Source organism: Equus przewalskii, chromosome X (genome assembly GCF_037783145.1).
Source record: "Equus przewalskii isolate Varuska chromosome X, EquPr2, whole genome shotgun sequence".
Lineage (NCBI taxonomy): Eukaryota > Metazoa > Chordata > Mammalia > Perissodactyla > Equidae > Equus > Equus przewalskii.
The window spans coordinates 54,900,683-54,923,171 of record NC_091863.1 but is presented as its reverse complement, the minus strand read 5'-3'; the positions used below and the strand labels follow the sequence as shown (position 1 = coordinate 54,923,171).

At 52.6% G+C, this 22,489-nt stretch overlaps 1 protein-coding gene across 27 annotated transcripts; it reads right to left on the bottom strand.

Moving 5' to 3' along the window:
• Positions 1-1,277: 1,277 nt before the first annotated feature.
• Positions 1,278-22,464, bottom strand: MED12 (mediator complex subunit 12). Of its 27 annotated transcripts, none has more exons than XM_070604054.1 (46): positions 22,143-22,464; positions 21,526-21,630; positions 21,128-21,319; positions 20,832-20,991; positions 20,148-20,329; positions 19,848-19,958; positions 19,485-19,739; positions 18,983-19,129; positions 18,736-18,835; positions 18,469-18,605; positions 18,118-18,249; positions 17,621-17,747; positions 16,934-17,163; positions 16,477-16,557; positions 16,186-16,356; positions 15,838-15,982; positions 15,621-15,671; positions 15,158-15,276; positions 14,822-14,965; positions 14,203-14,366; positions 13,848-13,979; positions 13,212-13,439; positions 12,893-13,037; positions 12,599-12,719; positions 12,131-12,232; positions 11,917-12,042; positions 11,490-11,665; positions 11,131-11,310; positions 9,991-10,062; positions 9,411-9,544; positions 9,080-9,241; positions 8,708-8,819; positions 8,452-8,541; positions 7,850-7,959; positions 7,466-7,601; positions 7,048-7,209; positions 5,640-6,014; positions 5,273-5,423; positions 4,915-5,120; positions 4,672-4,749; positions 4,525-4,579; positions 4,362-4,449; positions 2,573-2,807; positions 2,056-2,202; positions 1,761-1,842; positions 1,278-1,556 (listed from the first exon to the last, which is right to left on the bottom strand). In XM_070604054.1, the coding sequence occupies exons 1-46, from the start codon at positions 22,239-22,241 to the stop codon at positions 1,513-1,515; spliced, it is 6,501 nt and encodes a 2,166-aa protein (XP_070460155.1). In that variant the 5' UTR covers positions 22,242-22,464; the 3' UTR covers positions 1,278-1,512. The 27 variants fall into 27 exon arrangements, with proteins under 27 accessions (XP_070460155.1, XP_070460156.1, XP_070460157.1 ...); XM_070604055.1 differs by having other exon boundaries at positions 2,056-2,199; XM_070604056.1 differs by having other exon boundaries at positions 4,672-4,746.
• Positions 22,465-22,489: the final 25 nt, after the last annotated feature.

Here is a 22,489-nt window from a genome sequence, read left to right as displayed (position 1 = left end):
CCCAGCCGTCCTTGTGTCTTGCGTTTCTGTATGTAGTACACCTGTCCAGTTTGTTTAGCCCCCCACCCCAAGCCCCTCTGAGTCTCCCTTATCCCAGCCAAGTCTCTACCCATGTAGCTCCTCAGAATGTGGATGTCAGGACAGAAAAGGTCAGAAGAAAGCTTCAGTCAGCTCTGCCTTTACCCTGTTGGGGAGTTCCATTCTTTGTGCACACAACTCTTAAACTTGGTAAGTCCCATACGAGCAAGGGTTTTGTGGACTTCAAAGAGGGATTTTATTATTTTTTTATTTTTTATAACTTGGGTATTGATTTGGTGCTCCTGGTTTTACCAGCACACCTGACACTTCCAGTGATATAGGCAACTATGGCCTGGATGTTATCTTGAAGTTGTCAAGTCATCCTGTACCAGCCACCCACAAACCTGGGGCTGGTCCTCTTCCAGCCCCAGCTGGGCACACCAGAAGACTCCAATGTAGTAAACTAGTTGGCTCTCCTGGATAGCCTTAGATCTAGGGCCCCAAACCTGAAGGCAAGAGGGCTGAGAATGGCCCTGCCACTGTTCTACATGTGACTGGAACAACAGCTTTGAGTTTTCTCTACTGTACAATGAGAGCAAGCACTAGTCATCCTGGGTCTTGCTAAGGTGGGTTGTGTGAAAACAAGCAGTTCCAAAAACAGATCAGAGAGAGAAAAGGATGCTTCCTTTCACTGGTCTCTTCCTCCCAGAACCACACCATCCTTCCACCACCTATTTGATGGTGACACTTCTCAATGGAAGGCAACTTTTCATCCCGGAAATGAGACTCTCAGGGAAGTTCTCTGTCTAGGATACCGCTGGGTGCACAATGGGGACCACACAAGATGGCAAAAAGGGTAGGCAGTCTGTCACCTCCTCCACCCCGAAGCTTGTTCAAACCCCAGCATGTGTGATGGGTGGAAGGAGAATCAGGTTTCATTAATTTTTCCTCTGGCCTATTGGCCCCTTTCCAATCCCAGTGGTATATCCTCCACGGAGTAAATTGGTAAAGAAGCTACAACATCTAGCCGAGGCGGTAAGCTACCCTTCTTAAGAGACTAAGGACCCAAACCTTCATATGTTGTCAGATTGGAGAGGGGAAGACAGGGTAGCAATCCAATTAGAATTGAGAGATTTAGGGGGTGGAAGGTAAACTGGGGGGATGATCTGAACAGAAGGAAGGTTCTGACTCGTCGGTCCAGCTCCCAGCACTCTCCCAAGAGCCCACCCTTCCCAGCCACACAGAACTCACACACTCCCTTTGCAAAGAAGCTCTGTGTATTGGGTGCAACAGCTCTGGGGTCTCTATATAAATAATATACAAAACCCAACAGCTCAATGCCTCACATTAACAAAAATACTAAAAACTCATTAAAAATGGAGCCTGAGGGAAGAGCCCCAACCACTACTGGTGCTAGCCCGGGAAGGGGACTGGGAATTAAGAGGAAAGTGGGGGGGGGGCACATCCAGTGCACAAGCAGTTCCTCCAGGTGGCTCAGAAGCGTCCAAATAGGTTGGTACTGGGCTGTGGCTGGGTATCTGTGGAAAACCAGAGATTATCAGGGGTGGGAGACCAAGCAGAGGTGTGGGTGTGCATGAGGAAAGCTATTCAGGTACCAAGGGAAGGGATGGAATGCAATACTTCCCCCCACAACCTGAGCCTGAAGCAATCACCTCAGTGACTTCGGCCCCCCACCCCCATCTAATCCATGAGGTTCTTCTTGGGAAGGAAGGCAGGCTTACTGGAGAGCTGTTGTTGGAGCTGCCGGACCAAAGCTGCTGTCTGTTGCTGTTGCTGTGTCTGCTGAAGCCCCTGGCGCTGGAACTGAGGTGGAAACAGGAAGTGGAAGACTGAACTTGAACCTTCCACTTCAAACCTTCCACTTCCTTCTCCATCCTCATCTCCCAACCCCTTTTTCGAGTGCCATGCCTTGCCTCCCACCTCTACCCCATTGCACACTGTCCCCAACCAGTTCCATGGCCGTGTGCCCAACCTGGGCAGCCGTCCCTGAGCCCGGGACTGTAGTCCAGCAGCTACCTGGGGCTGGGACTGGGGCTGGGGTTGGGGAGGAGCCGCCTGCTGCTGCTGCTGCTGGTGTGCTTGCTGTTGCTGCTGCTGCTGTTGCTGTTGCTGCTGCTGCTGTTGCTGCTGCTGCTGCTGCTGCTGCTGTTGCTGCTGCTGCTGCTGTGAAAACATGAGAGATACTCCTAAGGAGAGCAAGGGAGCTGAGCCTCAGTGGTGGAGGGATGGGGATAGGGAAGCAGCAGCAGGGAGGGAACTCTGGGTCCACTGCCCTCCTTCCTCAGAGAGCTGCAGAGGAAGAAAACACATCTAAAGGATCCAGCAGACAACTCCCAACTCTCTCCCACCGGGACCCCCAGAACAAAACGGGGGAGAGGAGGGAACTAACTTCTTAAGCCCCTACTATGTGCCAGCCACTCTGCCGGGAGCTTAATGTACACAGCCTCATTCAACCTTCATAACAACCTGGAAGAGCTTGTGCCTCCCCTCCTTCTTGGGCTCCCAGATCCCAGAGGAAATCCCAGGGCCTTACCCGCAGGATCTGCTGCTGCTGCTGCTGCCGGATGTGGTATTGCTGCTGTTGCTGCTGCTGCTGCTGCTGCTGCTGCTGCTGCTGCTGTTGCTGCTGCTGCTGCTGCTGCTGCTGCTGCTGTTGCTGCTGCTCAGGCAAGATGGAAGCTGATCGGACGCCGGCCTGGACGCCCTGGGCGCCCAGTGGAGTCATGGTACCCATCATGGGTGTTTGCTGCAGTGTCTGGTGTGAAAACCTACAAAGAAAGAGGTCCAGAGGTCAAGGCACAGAGTGGGGAGAGAGGGGGAATATAAGGCCTGGGTCCGTGGCCTGAAAGAAGTGTCAACAAGTCATTTCATTCATTCCTCCTGTCACTAACCAGAAAAGCCCTCTTAGGTTCTGACATACTTCTAGGCTGAGGAACAAGAGGCAAAGACAGCAGCCCATTTCAGTGTCTCAGAACCTTCATGGGTAGGAATTTTTCAACGCCGTTTTAGCTCTTTTTCTCTTATGAAAATGAAAACCAGTTTTAGCACGGGACAGGTATTCTATAAACACTCACTGAGGTGGTTTCTGGTATTGTTGATGGTGGTCCCCAATAACATCTCAGCGTCTTAAAGACTATTGAGTCCCACTGCTCTTTACGCCTTCCTCACCCCAATCTGTACATCACTGTAACAGGCTACTGGCTGGGCCCTCTGCCTCATGTTTTCCCTCACCTTTCCTATGTATCATATCCACACGTTCCACATTAATCTCTCAAAATGCCCAACTCATCACATCACTTTCCTCATCAAAAGAGCGCTTTCTGGGATTGTGTCTCAACTCTGCACTAGCACTCAAGGCCCTCTATCAACCTGCCCACTCCTAGCCTATCCCTTACTTCCCTGGCATGAATTTTACACTCTATCCAAGCCCTTTTTCCTCCTGTCCTCCCAGCCACCCAACTCATTCTGCTCCCCGTGTCTTCGTTCATGCTATGTTCTCTGCCTAGAACACCCTTCCCTCTCCTCCTCTCCACAAACCCAAATCAGCTATTCTTCGAAGGCCAACGCAAGTCTGACCTCCTTCCTGGCACTTTCTCCGATGACTCAGGCCCCCAGTGGTGTTATCCCCTACCTGTCTGAATTCCCTTTTCACTTCACAGCACACAACTGCACACCTAATGCTGCCTCTTCTCATAATGTTCTCTAAGTGTTCTTCTTAAGTGTTCAGTCTCATCTTCCCCAACGACAGTAAAAATTCTTCATGGTGAAGGACTTGGTATTTTTCTTTTTGGCATCTTTCCTCACCCCACCCAGTGCTAGCATAGTGCTAGCCACACAGTGGGCAGTTAATCCTTCCAAGTAAAGGACTTTTCCTCGGGTCCACCCCGCAGTGTTCTAAATTCTAAGCCGCAGAACCCCAAGACATGATTACAATGTCTTATCTGAGGCCTGATTAACATGCGGCATGGTGGGACGATTTGTTCATTAGTCTATTCCAGTGTGAAACTGTTCTGCTAAGAGCTTGGTGACTCTTGGTCACACAGTGCATCAATGAACCCCAAATTTTTCCTTATCATAGTTGGAGAAATGATTTCTCCTCTCTGGGCCTCAAAGACATGTTGGGGAAGTAGGTGTGAGACTAGTGCTTGCCAGGGTCCCTTCCAGCTCTGGCATTTCGTGATGACAGGCTATGTGGCCAGATAAGTGGTTTGCACATCTCGAAAAGTCTGACTAGTCCCATCACTCCCAGGCGTCGGTTTTCCCAAGTCAAATGTGCCCTCCTATCTCACTACGTCTTCACAGCCCTCCATCTCCTTGGGTACCTCTGACTGGAGGTCAGCCCATGTCCGTAGGTTGGGGCCTGCTGGTGCACATAGCCACTGGGCCGCTGTTGCAGGTGGCGAGTAGGATCTACAAGAGTAGGATTGGTAGAAGGGTGGGTGCTCTGATAAGGCTGGCTGGAGTAGCTGGGGGGCACCATGGTACCTGCGGGGCCTGTGTGTTGCTGCAATCCCACATGAGAAACATAAGGAGTATAGCCCTGGAGGGAAGGAGGAGAGAGGGAGTCAGGGTCAAGAGTGTGCAGAGCAGCTTGCCTCAAGCTCCCCGAGTCTCACCATCTTGTGCCCTTACCTGGGAGGTCTGCAAACCGTAGGAAGAGCTGGGAGTCATCTGATGGACAGATGACTGTCCCAACATCCCCTGACTCTGCTAAAGGGAAAAAGGGGACAAACTCAAACTCAGGAAACACTTTTCGCCATCTCGTTTCTTCTATCTCCCACTCCGCGTGTCCTTGTGAAGATCCCAAGTGTCTCCTCAGTCCTGCTGCCCTCAAAAGCCCCTCTCCCTGACGGCCCTCCCTACTGCCCCTCTCACTATCTTTGCCTGGAGCTGTTGGCGAAGGCGCTGTCCTTGGGGCACCGCAGGCTGCTGCTGTCGGTACACAGAGGTCTTGTAGGAAGAGGGTTCCAGTCCCATGACGCCAGTCACGGCTGTGGGTAGCACTCCAGGGTAAGGTGGTCGGGTCGGCAGCTTCTGCATTGGTAACCGCATAGGGCGGTATGGGTCCACACGAGGGCCACCTGGAAAGGGGATCAGGCTGACCTCTGTAGGCTCCTCATCCCTCTGGTCCCTGCTCTGTCCTGGTCATCCATAGCTCCTCGGAGGAGTGGCATCATCCTTCAGGTGGGAGGAATGTTCAGTAATTGCCCTGTTCCTAGTGGCTGGCACTCACCTGCAGGTAGTGGCTGGTTCTGGGTGTACAGGCCTATGGAACCCTGCCTGTAGCTAAGGTGGGATATGGAACCAGGGTTGGCGTGGTGCAGGAGGTCCGGAGGCACGGTCACACCATAGGGGCCACTCCGCCCTGGGCCCATTCCATAGTCCTATATGAACGCAGAGGAGGGTGAGTGAGCAGTAGCTGAGGAGTGGGACGAGGTTGGGTAGGAGGGCTGAAGAGGAGCTGGATCCACAGAGTTAATTTTTGTAATTCTTATGGCACCCCTTCCGCACACACCTGTGCCCCTCCCACAAACCAGAAACTGAACAGAATCATGAAGCGCGAGAAGCTGTGGAAGCAGCAGAATGGAGGCAGCACTAACCTCTGTCTTGGCAGCAGGCTGGCTGCGTTTCTTGCCCTTCGTGGACTTCTTCTTGCGTTCCTCAGTACTAGGTGGAGCAGCCCCAGGCTTGTCAGTTTTGGGGGGCTCTGGAGCCTTTTTCTCAGGCTCTAGCGGGGTGGGAGCGGGGGGCTCCTCATCCTCTGGTGGCAGTGGCAGTGGCTCCAGGTAATAGGCACGGGGCCGGGGCCGCAGGTGTGTGTGGTAGAGCAGCAACCGCTGCTGCTCCTCGCCTCGGGCCACTCGCCTGTCGACCCGGACTGTTCCAAACCAGCCCCAAGAGAGTGGTGCAGACGGCTTCAGCCCCTCAAAAAGATCCCAGGGAGAGATCTTTTGTTTGGTGGAAACCTGTAGACCCTGCTCCAGAAAATGAGAAACAGTGAGCTGTTGAAACTCGGAAAACAGAAGACAGACCTTGAGGACTTGTAGGAGCGGGGAAACTATCTGTTGGCAATAAAGGAAAAAAGTCACGGGTAGATTCAGGGGAGATGGTGAGAGGAAGACAGATGGACACAGACACACGTACATCCACGCGGAGGAGACAGAGTCAAGAGGGGAGAGGGCGATGGGTGGAGGGAGCACACTCAGAGACAGACTGACATTCAGAGGAAGACAGAGACAGAAACAGGAAGGGAGAGAGAAAAGGCAGTGAGAGACTAAAGACAGGCAGAGAGAAAGAGAGAGACGGGGGAGAGAGAAAAAAACAGGAAGAGAGAGAGAGACGAAGAGACAAAGTGGAGAGAGACAGAGAAAGGCGAGGTGAGAGTCGGGCAGCGAGCGAGCAAGACAAGGACACTCAGAAAGACAGACAGAGACAGACGGGCCAGGAAAAGCAGTGAAGAGAATGTATATATGAACCGCTTGGCTTTTGGATTTTAAACTCTGCATCCTCTTTTTCCTCTCCCTCTCTACTATACACAATGATTATGGTTACTCAACAAATACTGCAACTGACAGAGTGAGGGGAAAGAGAAAACTGTGCTGAGATGGTGAGTGGGGGGAGAGAAATGCAGGGATAAAAGAGATACCGGCTGTCATCCAGAGAGAAGGGTGCGGCACAGGCAGGGGTGGAGTAGGACAGGAGGCAAGTGGGGCAGAGGATAGAGGAGGGTGGGGTGCTGAGAAATGGGTGGTATGTTCAAAGGTGGGTAGGAGTGGTGAGAGGTGGGCAGGAGTGAAGCAAGAGACCAAGGCGAGAGGGTGAGACTCCCAAGATGGGGAGAAATGTAAGGAAAGGCACGTGATTAGCTCACCGCCCAGAGTCGGCTCTCACTGGCCAGGCCCTGCGAGCCTGCTATAGCTACAAGGTTAAGGCAGGGAGGCTCTGGCCCAATGGGGAAAAGCAGCGGCGGGGGTGGGGGGCCCAGGACTGGAAGACAACAGAACATGCCTCTTTCTTGAAGATGGAATCAAAGCCGGCAATCTTGTTGCCCTTGGTGTCAATAAGGGAGCCCTGTGGCTCACATGTGATGACATCTCGGGTCTGCTTGGGCAGTGGCAGCAGCTGGCGAACTTTTTCCAGACTGTCTGATTGGCGCTCCCCCAACTCTTTCTGCAGGCACAGGAAGATGGGACAAGAGTTCAAGGACACAGAAAAAGAGGGATGGGAAGTCTCAGAGGACAGCACAGAACCTGGCATGAAGACGCTCAGTAAATCCTCGCTGTATGAAGAACGAAGGAAAAATGGACATGAAAGGGGAGGGTAGGGGCTCTGGCCAGAAAGAAGTCCCTGGGCTGGACAGTAAACACAGGGGAGAGGGAGCCCATATCGTAGTCCCCCGAGCCTCGTCCTTGCCTCCTCTGCTCACCCGCAGCTTCTTCACCAGGTTCATGTAGGCGCGTTTGTTTTCCTCCATGCTGCCTTGAGAGATGCTGGACATGTCCGCAGCCAGGGTCCCATTGATGAGCACGCTCAGCATGTCCAATACAGTGGTGAAGAGCTCGCTGTGACAGGAAGCCAGGGAGAAAACAGGAGAAGAAAGAGGTTCAGACAGACAAAGGCCTCAGGGTGGGACAGAAGTAGGGAGTGTGCTTAAGACATCATCCCGAGGGCACCAAAACCATGTGGGGAACCCGGGACCTCAGAGTCTGCAGTGTCAGCCACACCAATCACAGCGGGTTGTGCAGCTGGTGTGGGGGAAGGGGGATCTCCTTGGGTACAAAACTGAAGGGAGGAGGTGGGGATGCTTTACTTGTTGGACTGCATGTCGACAGTGCCGCTGATGATGATCTCCAGGAGGAGCACAGCCCACTCTGTGGTCTGTTGGGTGCTGCGCTGCACCGTGTCAAACATGCCCCCCACCTGCCAGGGCCACAACAAGTCAGTCAGATGGTTCAGGGGCCAAGTCCGGCATTCAGGGAAAGCTCAGATTAGAACCTGGGTTTGGTCGACTTAGGACACCCAAGGTCATGTTCCAATTGTAACTATGATTTGCTACATGATCTCAGGCCAATGACTTAATTCTTGACATCTCTAGGCCTCGGTTTCCTTTCTTATAAAATGATGTGAGTTGGACTAAAGGATGTCCAAGATTCCATTCAACATTCCACAATGGGTTTCTCAGGCTGCTAGGGCCCAGCCAGAATCTAGGATACTGAGGCGGGGCACCTGCAAGGATCCATCCCCTTAACCACTTTCAGGTCTTGCATCCTTTAGGAGAGTCGGGTTATTACTTGAAGACCCAGAAGAACCTGGGCCCTCCATCCTCACCCCTGCCCTCCTCCAACTGGGGCTTCTTTGCTCTGCAGTTCTAGCCCCACCCACTTCCTTCTTCTCTTCAGCTCCCCGTCTCACCAGGTTGAGCCGCAGTTTGAGTGCCTCATGCATTAGCTGCTTTGGTTTGCAATCATCTAAGTACTGGTCATCTCGCCAATTATTCACAATCTAAGATAGAAACAAGTATAACACACAGCTCAGGGATCCTCTTGTTTCCATCCCAGAGCACCCGAGGTATTCGTCAGAAAGTACTGAAGGTTCTCAGTACATAGTGGCCTCCTGGGTGCATCCTTCTCTGCCCTCCTGCCTGGCTCCATGGCCCAGAGACCTGTACCTGGTGCACTTGGCTGTAAAGGGAGGTAAGGAGTCCCTCACGCTGCTCATCCTGCCCTTTCAGACACGTCAGCACCAGGGACAAGAAAGGCTGCTGGCTCAACAGGGACATACTAGAGAAGGGAGGAAGAGAAAAGAAAAAGAACAGGACCATGGGCTGGAGATCAGGCAACTTCCAACCTGATCCCTCCAAGCCCCAGACTCTACTCTCCTAAGATCTAGCCTCTTGTGCAGCCAGGCCCACTCTTATCCTCTGATTTTCCACTTTTCTATGATTTTTATCCTCACCCCTCTACCCCATTTTTTCTTCTTCCCTGGGCCTGCCTCCTCGCCTTTTCACCCCTCAATCCTGGGCCCCCCAAAGCCGCGTTACCTCTTTTGCTTTTGTCGATCACGTTCTTTGCGGGAAGAGGAACCCAGGTGCTGGCCCTTCTCCAATTCCTCCCCAGCAGCCTTTAACACATGCCCCTGGACTGAGGTGGGCAGTTTAGCAATGAGGGGGGCCACCAGCCATACACCAGAGCGCTCCAGAGAGCTGGAGGACAGATGGAGTACACAGGGTCACAGAGGAGCCGGGCAAAGGCTGGCATCAGGTCCTCTCCTTTCCTGATGGGCACGCCTGGCATCTCCATGCGGCTGAAATCATTTACACTACCAGGACAGAAACTCATAAGGGGATGGGTCTTAACACGTTTCTACCCAACCTGAGCACAGGCTTGGTCTTGCTGCTGCTGGGCATGTTGCTTGCAGTGTTTCCAGAAGATGACCCTGTCTCTGCTGACTGTTGGAACACCTCGATTGTGGCCTTGGCAATGTTCTCTAAGAGGGAGTTCATCTCCTGGGGAGGATGAAAGGCACAGGGGTGCTAAATGGGCAGCTGGGAGTGAAGGAAAACATATGGTAGGAGGGATGGGGGATGAGGGTGGAAGGCATCTGTGGAGGTTGATGGGAGGGTAGGGACACAACTCTGCTGAAGGTCATGCCCTCCAGCACCTCCATATCTCTCCAGTTCCCCACCGTCTTCTCCTTTACATACCTCCTTACAGTTGTGGCCACAGAAAGCCTCCACCACCACCACAAACCTTCCCCACAGCGCAGAGCACCAACACTCCCAACCCATTTCCCTTATCATCAACTCCACACATTTGCCATTTTCCCATCCTCTCTTATCTCTCTCAGGTCAAGAACCCAAGAGTACGACCTAGGTTCTGCTATGGTGGCCCACCTCCCTGACACATGGAGCTGAAAGTGAGCACAGGAAAGAGAGGGCCCGGCACCACTCACATTGTTAGGGGTCTGCTTGATCATGAGCTGCAGCTCCAGGGAAGACTGACGCATGGTCCACTGGTCCAAGTTCTGTGACAGAGACCCCCCCACCCCCAAGCTGGTCACCACTGTGTGACCCCCAGCCTCTTATCACACCAAGGCCAGTTCCCGATGTCTCACAACCTTGAATCACAAACGCCTGGAAGTCTAAGAGTGACTTTTCTATGCCCCCAACTTTAGGAAAGACTATACCTAAATAACCCAAAATGGCTGAAAAACCTATCCTATTTTAAAAGTGGTTCAGGAAAGATTTCACATCTTTCTCCAGTTTTCTGTTCCAGAGCCTCAGATTCCTTAGCATCAGGAAGTTCTGCTTAATGCTTAACCTAAATCCTTGACGTTAAAGTTGAAGCCTGTTTCTCCTGCTGTAAACCAGCTGCTCAAAGTCCTTTACAGACCTGAAGGCTACTGTTAGCCAATCTCTCTTCGGCATTATCTCCTCTGGGCTGAAGAGACCTCATGCCTTTAGCTTTTCCTCAGTGGCTTTATTCTTCCACCCTCCAGTCACCTGAATGTCTGAAGCAGCAGCACAGCGAAGCTAAAAGGGCACAGGCATACCTGGGTTCACATCCCGACTCCAAACTTACTAGCTGTGTCACCTTGGGCAAGTTATTTAACCTCGTCAAGCCTCAGTTTCCTCACAGGTCAAACAGAGATACTCATACCTACTTCACAGGGTTGTAAAAATTAAACGAGAAAATGTACATAGAGTGCTGAGCACAATACCAGTACCTGGCACAAAGCAGTCACTCAATAAGTAGCAGCTGTTCAGTAGCAGGACTATTCATTACTGAGCCATGACCAAAATGACGAACATACAAGGCCAAAAACTAGGCCTCCCAGATGCTATGCTCCCCACTGATAAATGACAGTCCTACTCCAGAGAGCTGTGCCCTCACCCAGTTTACTTTAGAGTCTAGACTGTATGGGCTTGACTTCTAAACCCATGCTGGAACTGTTTCTATCCCCACCTTTCATCCACATCCTTGTTCATCTTCCTGCTTAACTCTCCCTCTCTTTTTCTCTCAAGAGTCCTATTATTTCACCCCAGGCTTGGGCCCCATTGCTTCCTCCAAGACCCCCATCACCTTGGCCTACCTGGAGAATACGCTTAATGCGTTGTCGCTGGGGATTTTCCCCATCCTCATTGTCCAGCAGCCGATGTGGGTAGCAGATGAGCTGCATGAGGCGCTGGGCCTGGGCGCTACTCAACACTGGGTCTTGTAGGTCATTGCTGTCCTCACACAGCGATTTAAGGCAACGTTCTCCTACCCATTCCTGAGGAAGCTGATAATCAGGGGACCGGGGCAACCAGCGAGGGGGTTAGGGGTAAGAGGGATGGGCTGGGGGCTGGTGAGGGACATGATGTATAGTAGGGAGGTGGCGTGATCATGGCTGGAAACAGGACTATATTATATAGAGGCATTTAGGAGGTGTGGGGGGAAGGTGAGACTGACCTGTTGGCAGATGCTGCGCAGCACGTACTTGGCATAGACATCCAGACTGGCTGTCTCCACAGAGATGTTGCGGCCACCCTGCCTCCGACCGCCACTGCCACCTCCCCCCTCCTCCTCTGGAAGTTCTTCTGTTCCTCCTGTCACAGTGAAGCCTGAACCCTTCAGTTCCGCATCGCCTGTGGTTCACCGGTGGGAGATAGGGAGGGCAGAGTGAGATCCGAACGCTGTGTAGAGACCCAGCCCGGACCCACAGAGGCAGCAACTCCCCAAATCCTGCCCTATGGGACAGAAATATACTTCCCTCCCTCCTCTCCTCCCCAAAGGTCAGAGAGACCACCTTCAGGAGAGAGAAAGACTGTCCTTTGTAGTTTAGCTGGCACTCCACCCTATACACACTTCTGGCACCACTCCCTTCCTACCCCCATACCAAGTACAAACACAGCCTTGAGAACAGCAAACACAGCTCCATCCACGATGCGGTTCTGGGAGGCAGCCAGCAGGTGGCGGTCACAGGAGGAGCGGATTCCTACAGTAGGCTTGTCTGGGGAAGGAGCTGAAGTCAGGGGAAGCAAAAGTAGAAACAGTGGGGGTGGGGTAGCCGCACTTTCTACTGCTGGCTGGCTCAGATCAGGGGCACTTACTTCCATCCGACTGGCAAGGATTGAGTTGAGGTGTCTTGAAAAGGTGAAGGAGGATGCGGCAGGTAAGTCGGGCCCCGGGCTCAGAATCCTGCTCACTGCAAGCTAAAAGAAGGAAGACAAAACAGATTGGAAAGGATGAAGGTGGACTGTGTGTGGGTTTGCGGGTGGTGAGGGGCCAAAAGGGGAGACAGGTCAGGTGAAAGGAAAAAAACAAGAGAATGCTGGAGGAAAGGTGGAGCAGCCAACTGTTTTGCAGTATAAGGGGAGTACCTTGAAGGGTCAAACACCGGAAAGATCACAGCTGCAAATGCGGGGTAAGAAAGAGGCCCTGCGCAGCCTGAGGCACACCACAGGACTGGCCTCTGGTGAGGCCAGGGAACCCCACACTGAACAACGTGAGTCCACTCATCACGTGTGTACTGAAATTTGGGGTCCAGAAATTCTAGGGGTTACGGATTGGTAGTTCACCAGCATTAAGGAGTGAAGGGATGGCAGCACAGCGAATCAGATCCTCTAGGAGCAAACACTGCCGAGCGATGAGGATGGCAACAAAAGTAGCCAGGGAATCATGAAAAGACAGGTCACTGACCTGAGGGAAAAAGCAGACAGACATCACGACTCAGTGTGGAGAGAGGGCACCTACTCAAAGTGATACGCCTTCAATTTCCAAAGCTCTGTCCCTTTACTACCTTGAGTACTGGGACCAGAGCCCTGCCCTGGTAACTGCCTCCTGCCCCAGTGGGACCCCACCCTGAGTCTCACATCTACATTGCAGAGGAGGTCGTTGAAACCACAAGTGCCATTGTTAGAGGAGCAGCACAAGGCTTTAAGGACTCCTAGCCATTCCGCACTCAGTGACTTGCAATAGCCGGTCAGCTCTGCACACAGGATTGCGATGTCATTCACCCTGGGGAAAAGTACAAATGCCCTCAGGAAAATCCTTGTTCCACAAGACCTCAGACTCATTAACTTTTCATCTCCACCCAGCAATAACCAAGGTAGCAGTACCTCCCGGGCATCTCATCCCTCCCAATATCAGGCAGGAGCATGGTGCCCAGTCTTCACTCAGTACGCCCCATACCTATCGGGATCATGGTGCCCCACACAGACGTGCATAAGGGCATTGCAGACAAAGCTGTAGCGGTTAGCAGGGTTCTCACTAAGACTCTTGCCTAGCCCCGTGTAGGTGAAGGTGTGAGCTGCAGGGTTCTCCAGAGTGTCAATCATGAACTCAGGTGCCCAGCGCATATTGGATTCTGACGGCTCCACGTTGCAGTAGATGGTGTTCTTCACCTTGGAGCAGAAGTCGCTGCAGAGGTGGGGGAAGGGAGACAGTACTGTTGAAGAAGGTCTGGTGAGGTAGAGGGATGGTCAGCAAAGGGGAGAAAAGAAAAAAAGGAGGGACCAGGGACCCTGGGACCACAAAAGGGGAGATGGGACAAAGGAGACTGGGCAGGAAAGGAAACCAGTGAGAATAAGGCACAGGGGCCTCTGGAGGCAGCGGGGAGGAGTGTGGGCCCCACAGAGACGGGCTGGAGGAAAGGCTGACGAGGACGGCCCATGCTCAGGACCCAAGAACATGTGGAGGACACAGTCCCCAAATGACCCTGCAGAGACAGCAGGGTCCTGGGCTGTGCTCTGCTCCCAAGTTGGGCGGCAATGGGAAGGAGGTGGAACTAGGTCCCACCCTCTACCCCTTACCTCCCACCTCTCTTACCTGAAGAGCTCCCCAAATTTGCTCTTTAAATGGCTACAGGAGGTGTACAGATCATAGAGATAAGCAAGGATACAGCGTTCTGCAGAGGAGCCATCTGACCGGTTCATCCCATGCTTCACTACGCCACACAGCCTGTCACAAGGCAGCAAGGTCAGGAGGGTCAGCAGATGGTATGCAGGGGCTGGGGCGCAAAGGGCCCTGGACCCAGATTCAAGTCTCTGGGCAGTACTCTCCCCTCCCCACCTGAATGGAATGCACTTTCCCACAGTGAGAGCTTCACGTGTTCTCCACAGGCCGCTTCCAGCAGCGTTCACCAGAGCCCTGCGCCTTTCGGTTATTTCGAAGCCCTGCTTACCCCTCAAAGACCTGTGCCATCTGGTCCTGGTTGAGGATGAGGCAGGCATGATAGTGCCGCAGGACAGCCACAATGCACAGGCACAGGCTGGTAGTGTAGCTGCCCACCAGATCCGAGGATTTGAGAAGCAACTCAGCCTCAACTACACTCAGTTCATTCAGTAGCTAGCAGAGAGAGTAGGGGGTGAGAAATGAGAAGAGGCCCTGCATGTTATATATAATCCCCCTTCCTGTGAGCAAACTGTTGCAAAGCCAGGCCTGAGCCCCTTCCTGCAGGAGTCGCCTCAGTATAGAATGGCCCTGTTGCCATATGCCACTGCCGTCTATTCTATTAACAACACAAGCCACGTCAACGATCTAACCAGTCTCCAAGATGTGATCCTATGAACTGCACCATGGGAGGACACTGAGTGCCGAATGCTCTCATCTGTCTCTTGGGCCTCCCCAGGGAGCACTTGAGTCTCTACTCCTGCTGTTTTAACTCATGTTCCATTTCCCCGGTGCTAGTCTTTCTGCGCCTCCAAATAGCCTGGGACACTAGCTTGAGCCTCTACTCCTATCCTTATGACGCTATAGAGCACAAACTCCTTCCTTCCCCCTTATCTCCCCAACTTCCCCACCTGAATGGCAAAGTCGATGAGGCCACTGATGCTGAGTGAATATTCCATGAGGTCGAAGATGAACTGCACATGCTGCACCAGAGGCAAGTGGTATGACATGCCAAGGGCAAAACTCGTGATCTGCTCCAGAACATTCCGGGAGACCTGATAAGGGCAGTGGGAGTGAGACGGGAGTAGAGAGAGGTGGGAAGAACCAGGGAAGCAGGAAAGGATGATGGTGGAAGGGGATGAGACTGGGAGGCTTAGCCTGCCTAGGGGGGAAAGAAAAGATAAGGAAGAAAGGAAAATAGGACAGGAGGCCAGTGTGGGGGAAGGGGTCTGGACTTAGGCCCACACCTGAGCCGTGACCTGGTGTTGGTCATAATGTGAAAGATGCTGGAACTTAGCAAAGATATCTTCAGCAGTGGGGAAGGCTTCAGGCCGGTTGCGCCGTCGCTTCTGCCCATCCTCCCCACCTGAGGGGACAGTCGAAAGGGACCAGTCAGGACCAGGAAGATAACTAGTTGACTGGGGGTGGGGAGGGGTGGGTATGGAGAGAAGGCTATAGGAGGGAGAGAGGGAAGGGGGAAGGAAGGGAGGGAAGGTGGGAGGGAGGGAGGGAAGGAAGGAAGGAAGAGGGAAGAAGGGAAGGGAGGGTCAAGGAAGGGACAGGGGAGGGATGAAGGGAAGGGGAGAGTGAAGCAAAGGTTTTGAGGACCACAGACTAGGGGGACCTTAGAGGAATACGTACAGGGAGGTGCTAGGTTGAGGGAGGGAAGGGAGAGGGAGGGCGGGCAGTATGGGGCTTACTGTGAGATACCTAAGAATGTCAGGTCTCCAGGATTCAGAGGCACAATAGGAGCAAGCTGGTCTGCAGAAGGGGGGAATGAGGGGGGAAGTTTCAAAAGGACTAGAGCTCTCAGGAGACTCCAAGAGACAGGACATTGGGACATGACTGGGAGTTCCCTATGCTGGGAAAGGGAAGACTGACTAGGGCGCTCTTTGGGGGAGATCTGTTTAAGGAGCCTCACACCCACCAGTTTCCGCCGTCCCCTTGCGGTTCAGAACCTTCAGGATATCCTTGGTTATTTTCTTGATGGCATGTCGGGCATCATCTCGCTGCTTTCCCACCCCAAACAGTACGACCAACCGCTGGTTGCACTCATGGCTGCATGACTCCTCCTGCATCCCAGCAGCACCATCAGACTCCAGCATGGATCTCCTTCCCTCCTCTTAAAAGCATGCTCCATGCCCCTGAGCATCCCAGGGCTCAAGCCCTTTCCCAGCATACCACACCCTCAAGAACAGCTCCAACCCCTCGGCACGGTCCTCGGACAGAAACCTAGGCTCAAAATAGATGGTCACAAGGTGTTGGGGAACAGTACCTGGGGGATGGGAAAGTGTGTGGCATACTGCACATGCCGTGGCTGGTCATAAAGAACCCCAAGGGTCCCTTCTATCTTCTCCTTGGGTGGGGGCTTCACCTCCTTCTCAACATCTGGTTTCTCAGGGGATGGACTGCCCTTCCCCTCACAGGGCATAGTAGGAGAGAACAACTAAGAGAAAGGTGAAAGGGCAGAACATTTAAAGGAAGAAAACGGGAGGAGGGGGCATAAAGAAATCCCCAAAAGCAGCAGAACAGGAGCTGGATTCTTCCATAGCGGAATCTAACTTACTGAGAAATCAGGCTTCTCCATGTCCTCAAACAGTACACTGGAACTAGGGTCTATGTCCATAGACTCCGAGAGCCCCGGATCCTGAGGGCACAGAACGTAAGCAAAGCTGCTTTAGCTCCAGGGAGCTGCTCCCCACCATCTAGAAATGTTGATTGACAGGAGAATTGGAGAGAGGAGACCACATTGGGAAAAGCATCGGATGTGGATTCAAGCCTTGACCGGTCGCTTAACCACCATGGGCCTCGGTTTCCTTCAGCTTTAAAATGGGGATAAGAGTACCTCATAGGGCTGTTGTGAGGATCAAATGAAAAAAAACAGATGTGGGAGCACTTTATAACCTGTGAAGTACTAAGCAAAGACTACCCTCATTACTAGGTGAAGGATTCTGAGGACTCTGGAAGCCAGGAAGGTGGGAATGTCAGAAGAAACTGTCCAGGGCAAGGGAAAGCCCACTCACCTCCAGCTTGCTACTGCTGCTGCCCTCAGCCTCCTTGCGCTCTGGGTCATCAGCAGGGTCATCAAAGGGAGAGGGAGGCCGGGGACCAGGGGCTCCAAAGGCAAGGTCCCCTCGGGAGATGAGGGTGCAAGTATACATGTTGTGGGAGAAAACATCATGTCGAATGAGTTCACAGAACAGCAGTACCAAGTTAAAGAACTCCACCCGCTCACTCTCACTTCGGGGGTCCGCTGGAGGGAGGGAACGAGAAAAGATGAGTTAGGAGAGCACAAGAGTTGGGCAGAGAGAGAGAGGGACACACCTAAGGTATGGTGCTCCTAGACTGTCTGAGGGAGGCAAGAATAGGAACGACCAAAAAGAAAAAAACACCCCAAAACTGTTGAAGGACAAAGTGTGGTTGGTTACCCCACCTCCTGCCCCACACACCATCTCATAAAGGAATATGGCATCTTTGCTGCTATTTATACATGAAAATGCTTCGATCGTATGTTCTTTTTATTCTTCTTTTTATTTCTCTACTCTGTTAAACTGTAAGATGATCAAAGACTAGAATTATGTCCAAAAGTCATTCTGCATAGAACCCAAGACAGAAATATATACCACAAGACCCTTAATTATACTTTCTGATGACAGTGACGGGTAACTAAGTCTAGGCAGAGGTAACCAGAGGGTGGCAGGGGACCATACTCAGCATGGGAGCCTGTGTATCCAGAAACTGCAGGAGAACATCCTGGAAAATGGGAGCACTAGGAGCAGAAAGGGAGCCAGAGGCGATGGAACCCTTTTCATCTGCGGCTTCTGATTCTCCACAACGCTGTAGGACGAGAGAACCAACTGTAGGATTGGATTTTACCTGGTTCTTCACTCCTTCGTGTGTAATCCTTGAACTATCACCTGTTTCGCCTCCACCCCAAGCTTTTCACTTCCGCTCCCCCTTTGACCTCTATTTTCTTTACCACCTCCCAACTGAAGACTTGATCGCCTACAGAAGGAGTTAGAGAACTCTGACATCAACCTGCTCCTTTCTACTTTTGCCTTATGTCCTCAACTTTCCCTTTAGGTTTTCTACCACCTCTTTATTCTCACAACTTCCACTTTGGTCCCACTACCAACTGAATCTCTCTCCAACCCCGGTTGCCACTGCTCCACTGGCCAGTCGCACTGTCTTATCTCTGCCCCCTAACCTCAGCCTCAATCTCTGCCTGTCTCTTCTCCAGCAGCTTGGCTACCACCATAGCACGATGCCGACCAGAACGCTTGCAGCTGACAGCCCATTCACACAGTAATGATACCACAGCATCATCATCTGAGGAGATCTGGAGAGTAAAGGAAGACAGGGGTGAGTAAGGCAGGGCTGGGGACGAACAACTGAGCTCCAATTTTTGAAAGACTGGGCCCCACCTTAAAACATCCTAGGCCCAGTAAGATCATCTCTTCAGACATCCCCTGGTTTCAATGCCTCACCATGCCTTCCCCTCATAGATACTGTTGCTCCTGCAATGCTTTGCACTTCTTCTATACTCCCTCTTGCTTACCTCATGCCCATCCTTGCTAGGCCCCAATCCAAAGATTCGGTTACACAAGGAGTCAAGAGAGTTGCTGAAGTCAGAGCGCTCAAAACTATGGCTGTCCAGCACTTCCAAAGTATGGAGCACCCGTCCAATGGTGAAGCCTAAGAAGGAAAAGTGGTAAAGGGGACTTCACTGGAGACCCACTGCATTCTGACTCTCAGATCTATATGTCCTTACTACCCCCATCCTTTCCTCAAACATCCTTCTTACTATCTGACCGCTGACACCCACCTGCAGTAGCTTCCTGGCACTTATCAAAAGACCAGCGAACCTCAACTGCCTGTCCTCGCTCCTTGATCTGCTGCTCAATCTCCCGCAACTTTGCACGGACCTGTAATATCGAAAAGGAAGGCTTTAAGGATGTACCAAGGCATGCAAAAGGCCAGGCCCCAAGCTAAAAGAATAGTACCAGACTCCAAGTCTGGTAATTTCGCCTCACATCTCACTCTAGGGGTACCAGACTATTGGTCAGACTTACCTGCTGAGTGAAGGCACTGTTGCCCTCTGGCATGGGCAGGTTGGAGGGGGCAATAGGCAGGTGGTCAAGTGGTGAGCCAGTCTTAATTCGGCTATCAGTCAGTGAGTAGTGCCAAACCAGGGCACTAGGACAACACAGGAGGATGGTCTGCCGGACAGGAAAGCTAAGTCAAACTCAGTTACCATGGCTCTCTCTCTAGAATCCCATTAAATGACCCAACCCTTAGATTTGCAAGCCAAAACTATTCTGAGTCCCTGGGGTGGCAACACTCCATCTCCGAGCCCCTCACTTCATCCACTCTCCTCAAAGGCTTTGGGCCTACTATTTAGCCCTGGAAGGGAACTAACTAACTGAAAAGGAACTAACACCCTAGAATGAGAAGCAACAATCTCCAAGCAAGTATTCAGTGTCTACTCCCACTTCCAATTTAGAATCACCACCATTCTCCAGGACGGGCACCCAGCTCTTCTCAGGATTTTCCTTGAGCCCACCCAGTACCTACCTGAAGGATACAGCTGAGGCCAAAAACTAGGGGCCGGTGCTGAGGGCACATAAGTAGGTCACTAAAGGGTGTAGAGGGTGTGCTGCTAGTCGGGGGCTGAGGAGCAGGGGTGGTGGGCAGTGTGCCTGTCGACTGAGCAGACATCACATGAGACGAGTGACTGCTCACGCCATCCAGCTGCAGGGCCAGCCTCCGGGTACAGAAGTAGGCAAGGCGGCGAGAGAGGTATGCAGACTGAACGAATTCCCCAGAGTACTGTGAAGACATGAGGATCAAAACCCCCAGTTCTCTCCAAGGGACACTGCTTTCATGTCTTATCCCTCCTCAAATCCTCCCCAGCCCCACCCAAATCCTAGGCCTTACTCGAAGCAGCAGGGGCAACAGCAGTTTAAGCAATTCATCCTCTCCAGGGCGGATTTTCTCAAAACACTCAAGTACCCAGGTCAGGAACTCATGTCTGTCCAGCATTCCATCCTATGGGTACGAGGGGTGGGAAGAGTATTAGTTTAGCCCAGGGACTACTAGAGATGAGGCAGATAAAGGAAATGAAAGGATCAAGAGAACCACAACTGGGGCAAGGCAGCAGGCAGATTCTGTTCCACACTGACAGAGTATGAGACCAGGCTCGATCCAACGTTCCACACAACATGCCCCACTTCCTACCTGAAACATGAACATGGCCAGCTTCTCATTGTAGTCCCACTGCCGGATTGCCACTTCTACATCATGGGGCAAGGGCCCTATAGTGGAACCACAGCCCCCGCTTCCTGCAGGCCCTGGCCGGTAGTATTCAGCCATCTTTTGCAGCTGCTCCCATAAGTACTTGGTGATGATCTGAGTCCATTCTGGGGGAAAGATGGGAAAAGGGCTATTTCATACTCTCTCTCTGCTCAGAACACCTTCTGTCCCCCACCCCAAAGCCCACTCACCATACTTCTAAATCCTATTTGTCCTCTTGGGCTCTAGTCAAATGCCATCTTCCTAAAGCCTTCCCAGGTGTCCCCAAAAGAAAGTAATATTTCTGCCCACTGAAGTCTCAAAGAACCTTCTGCCACCTCTTTTGACACTTACTACTTTCTACATTTAATTACATGATTCGTACATATGCCTTAGCAGCCCTACTAGAGTATAAGCATCCTAAGGGCAGGGATTAGGTACTGGTCGTCTTCATATCCCAGCATCCGGACACAGTAGGTACTCGAGAAACTCCATGTTTACTAATTGAGTGAATGCAAGATACAAACAGAAGCAGGGAATATAGATAAGGAAGGAGAACGATTCCAAGGGCCTCTCTCTCACTCCTTGAAGCAATGAGTGGTGGGACTCCTGGTATTAGGAGTTACTCACCCATGAAGGGGTCAATGACATGTCTCTTCTTAACCTTGGTCTCAGTGATTGCTGCATAGTAGGCACAGGTCATCTTAATGAGCCAGGCAGCCCGCATCACAGGCACTGTGTATTTGGCTAAGTACCCAAACACTTCTTCCTTCTTACTGAAAATGGGGACCTGCATGGACATCGCAAATAGTGAGACCTCTGTCACCCCTACAAGCTGGCATCCATGTAGCTTAACCTGGGAATAGGAGGGTACTTGGTGCCCACGCTCCCCTCCTTGGCCTGAAGAACAGGAAACAGTAGCTCACCTTTTTGGCTAGTTGTGTGAGTGGCTTGGTGCCAGCCAGGTCAGTGAACCAGGTGTTAATGGCACTCTGGGATCGCGCCGTCACCAGCCAGAAGTTGTCCTTCTGGTTCACTTGGGGCTTCCTGCGACCAGTGTCAGGGAGGGTGTTACAACGTAACTTCTCTGCAATAATGCTGCTGAAGTTGGAACTGATCTGAGGGAAGAAAACTACACCTCAGGGTGGGAAGAAGGGGCAGAGAGGTGGTTGTGCCTTTGATGGGCAAATGCCAATGTGGTAGCATTAGGTTATGAAGGAAAACTCAACCATTTAGGTTGTCCCTTGAAGTCTTCCCAACCCAAGCCTTTGCTCCTTCTCAGATTCTTCCAGCCTTTTCCTTCAGCCTGGCAGGGTTGTCTCACCTTGGCAGGATTGAAGTTGACGTTCTTGGCACTGCCATGTTCATCCCCAGAGACAGCAGGCTGGTTATTGAAGCCTTGTTTTACATTCAGGGCCGTCAGTTCATCCTGAGGCAGGAAAACGACATTTTAGCTTTTTTTTTCCCCTCAGGGGTGGTGGTGGTGGGAGAGGAGGGCAGAAGAGAAGGGAAGAAGGGGGAAAAACAGAGGAGGATCCTGAGTGGAACAGATTGTTACTTAAAGCTAGGCCCTTACATTCATTTGGACACCACCCTCACCCCGCAGTCACTAAGATTCCCGATCGCCCAGAGCTCACTCAACATCTCTCTTCCTTGCAAGCTTGCGAGCAGCCGTAGCTCACCAAGCTGCCTCCGACAACTTTCTGAGGTGTGTGTGTGGAGAGGGGGGCGCCTCCAGCGTGGCCCCTACATCACCCCCTATTCACACCCAGGACCCCCCGCCGGGTCCTACTCTCCTACACCAGCCCACTTTACTCTTCCCCCTTTCGGGACTTTCGCTCCCACGAACCCGCCCCGCCCCCCCTCCCCAAACCATCAGTGCTTCCTTCTAGGCGGATCGCTTGCCCCTGGCCCCTCGAGAGCCCGGATTTCTGAACGCACCTCCTTCTGTTTGGGATCTTGAGGGTACACATCGGGAGGCCCCAGCCGCGGCCGCTTCAGGGGCCGGTGTTCGTAGCTCAAGATCCCGAAGGCCGCCATCTTGCCCAGCCCGTAACGCCAGAGGCGCCAGCCGGCCCGGCGGCGGGGGGAGGGGGAGGGGGAGCCGAAAAGGGGGGCGGCGGGGGCGCGGACGGCAGCCGAGAGACAACAAGGGGGCACGCTCGAAACTCTCGATCATTGCCGGAAACTGCCGAGGGGAACCGAGGGACGCCGGGAACCGTCGGACAACGCCGAGCGCAGCGGGGGCGGGGCCTGGGCCGGCGTGGGGCGGAGCTCCGCGCCCGGGA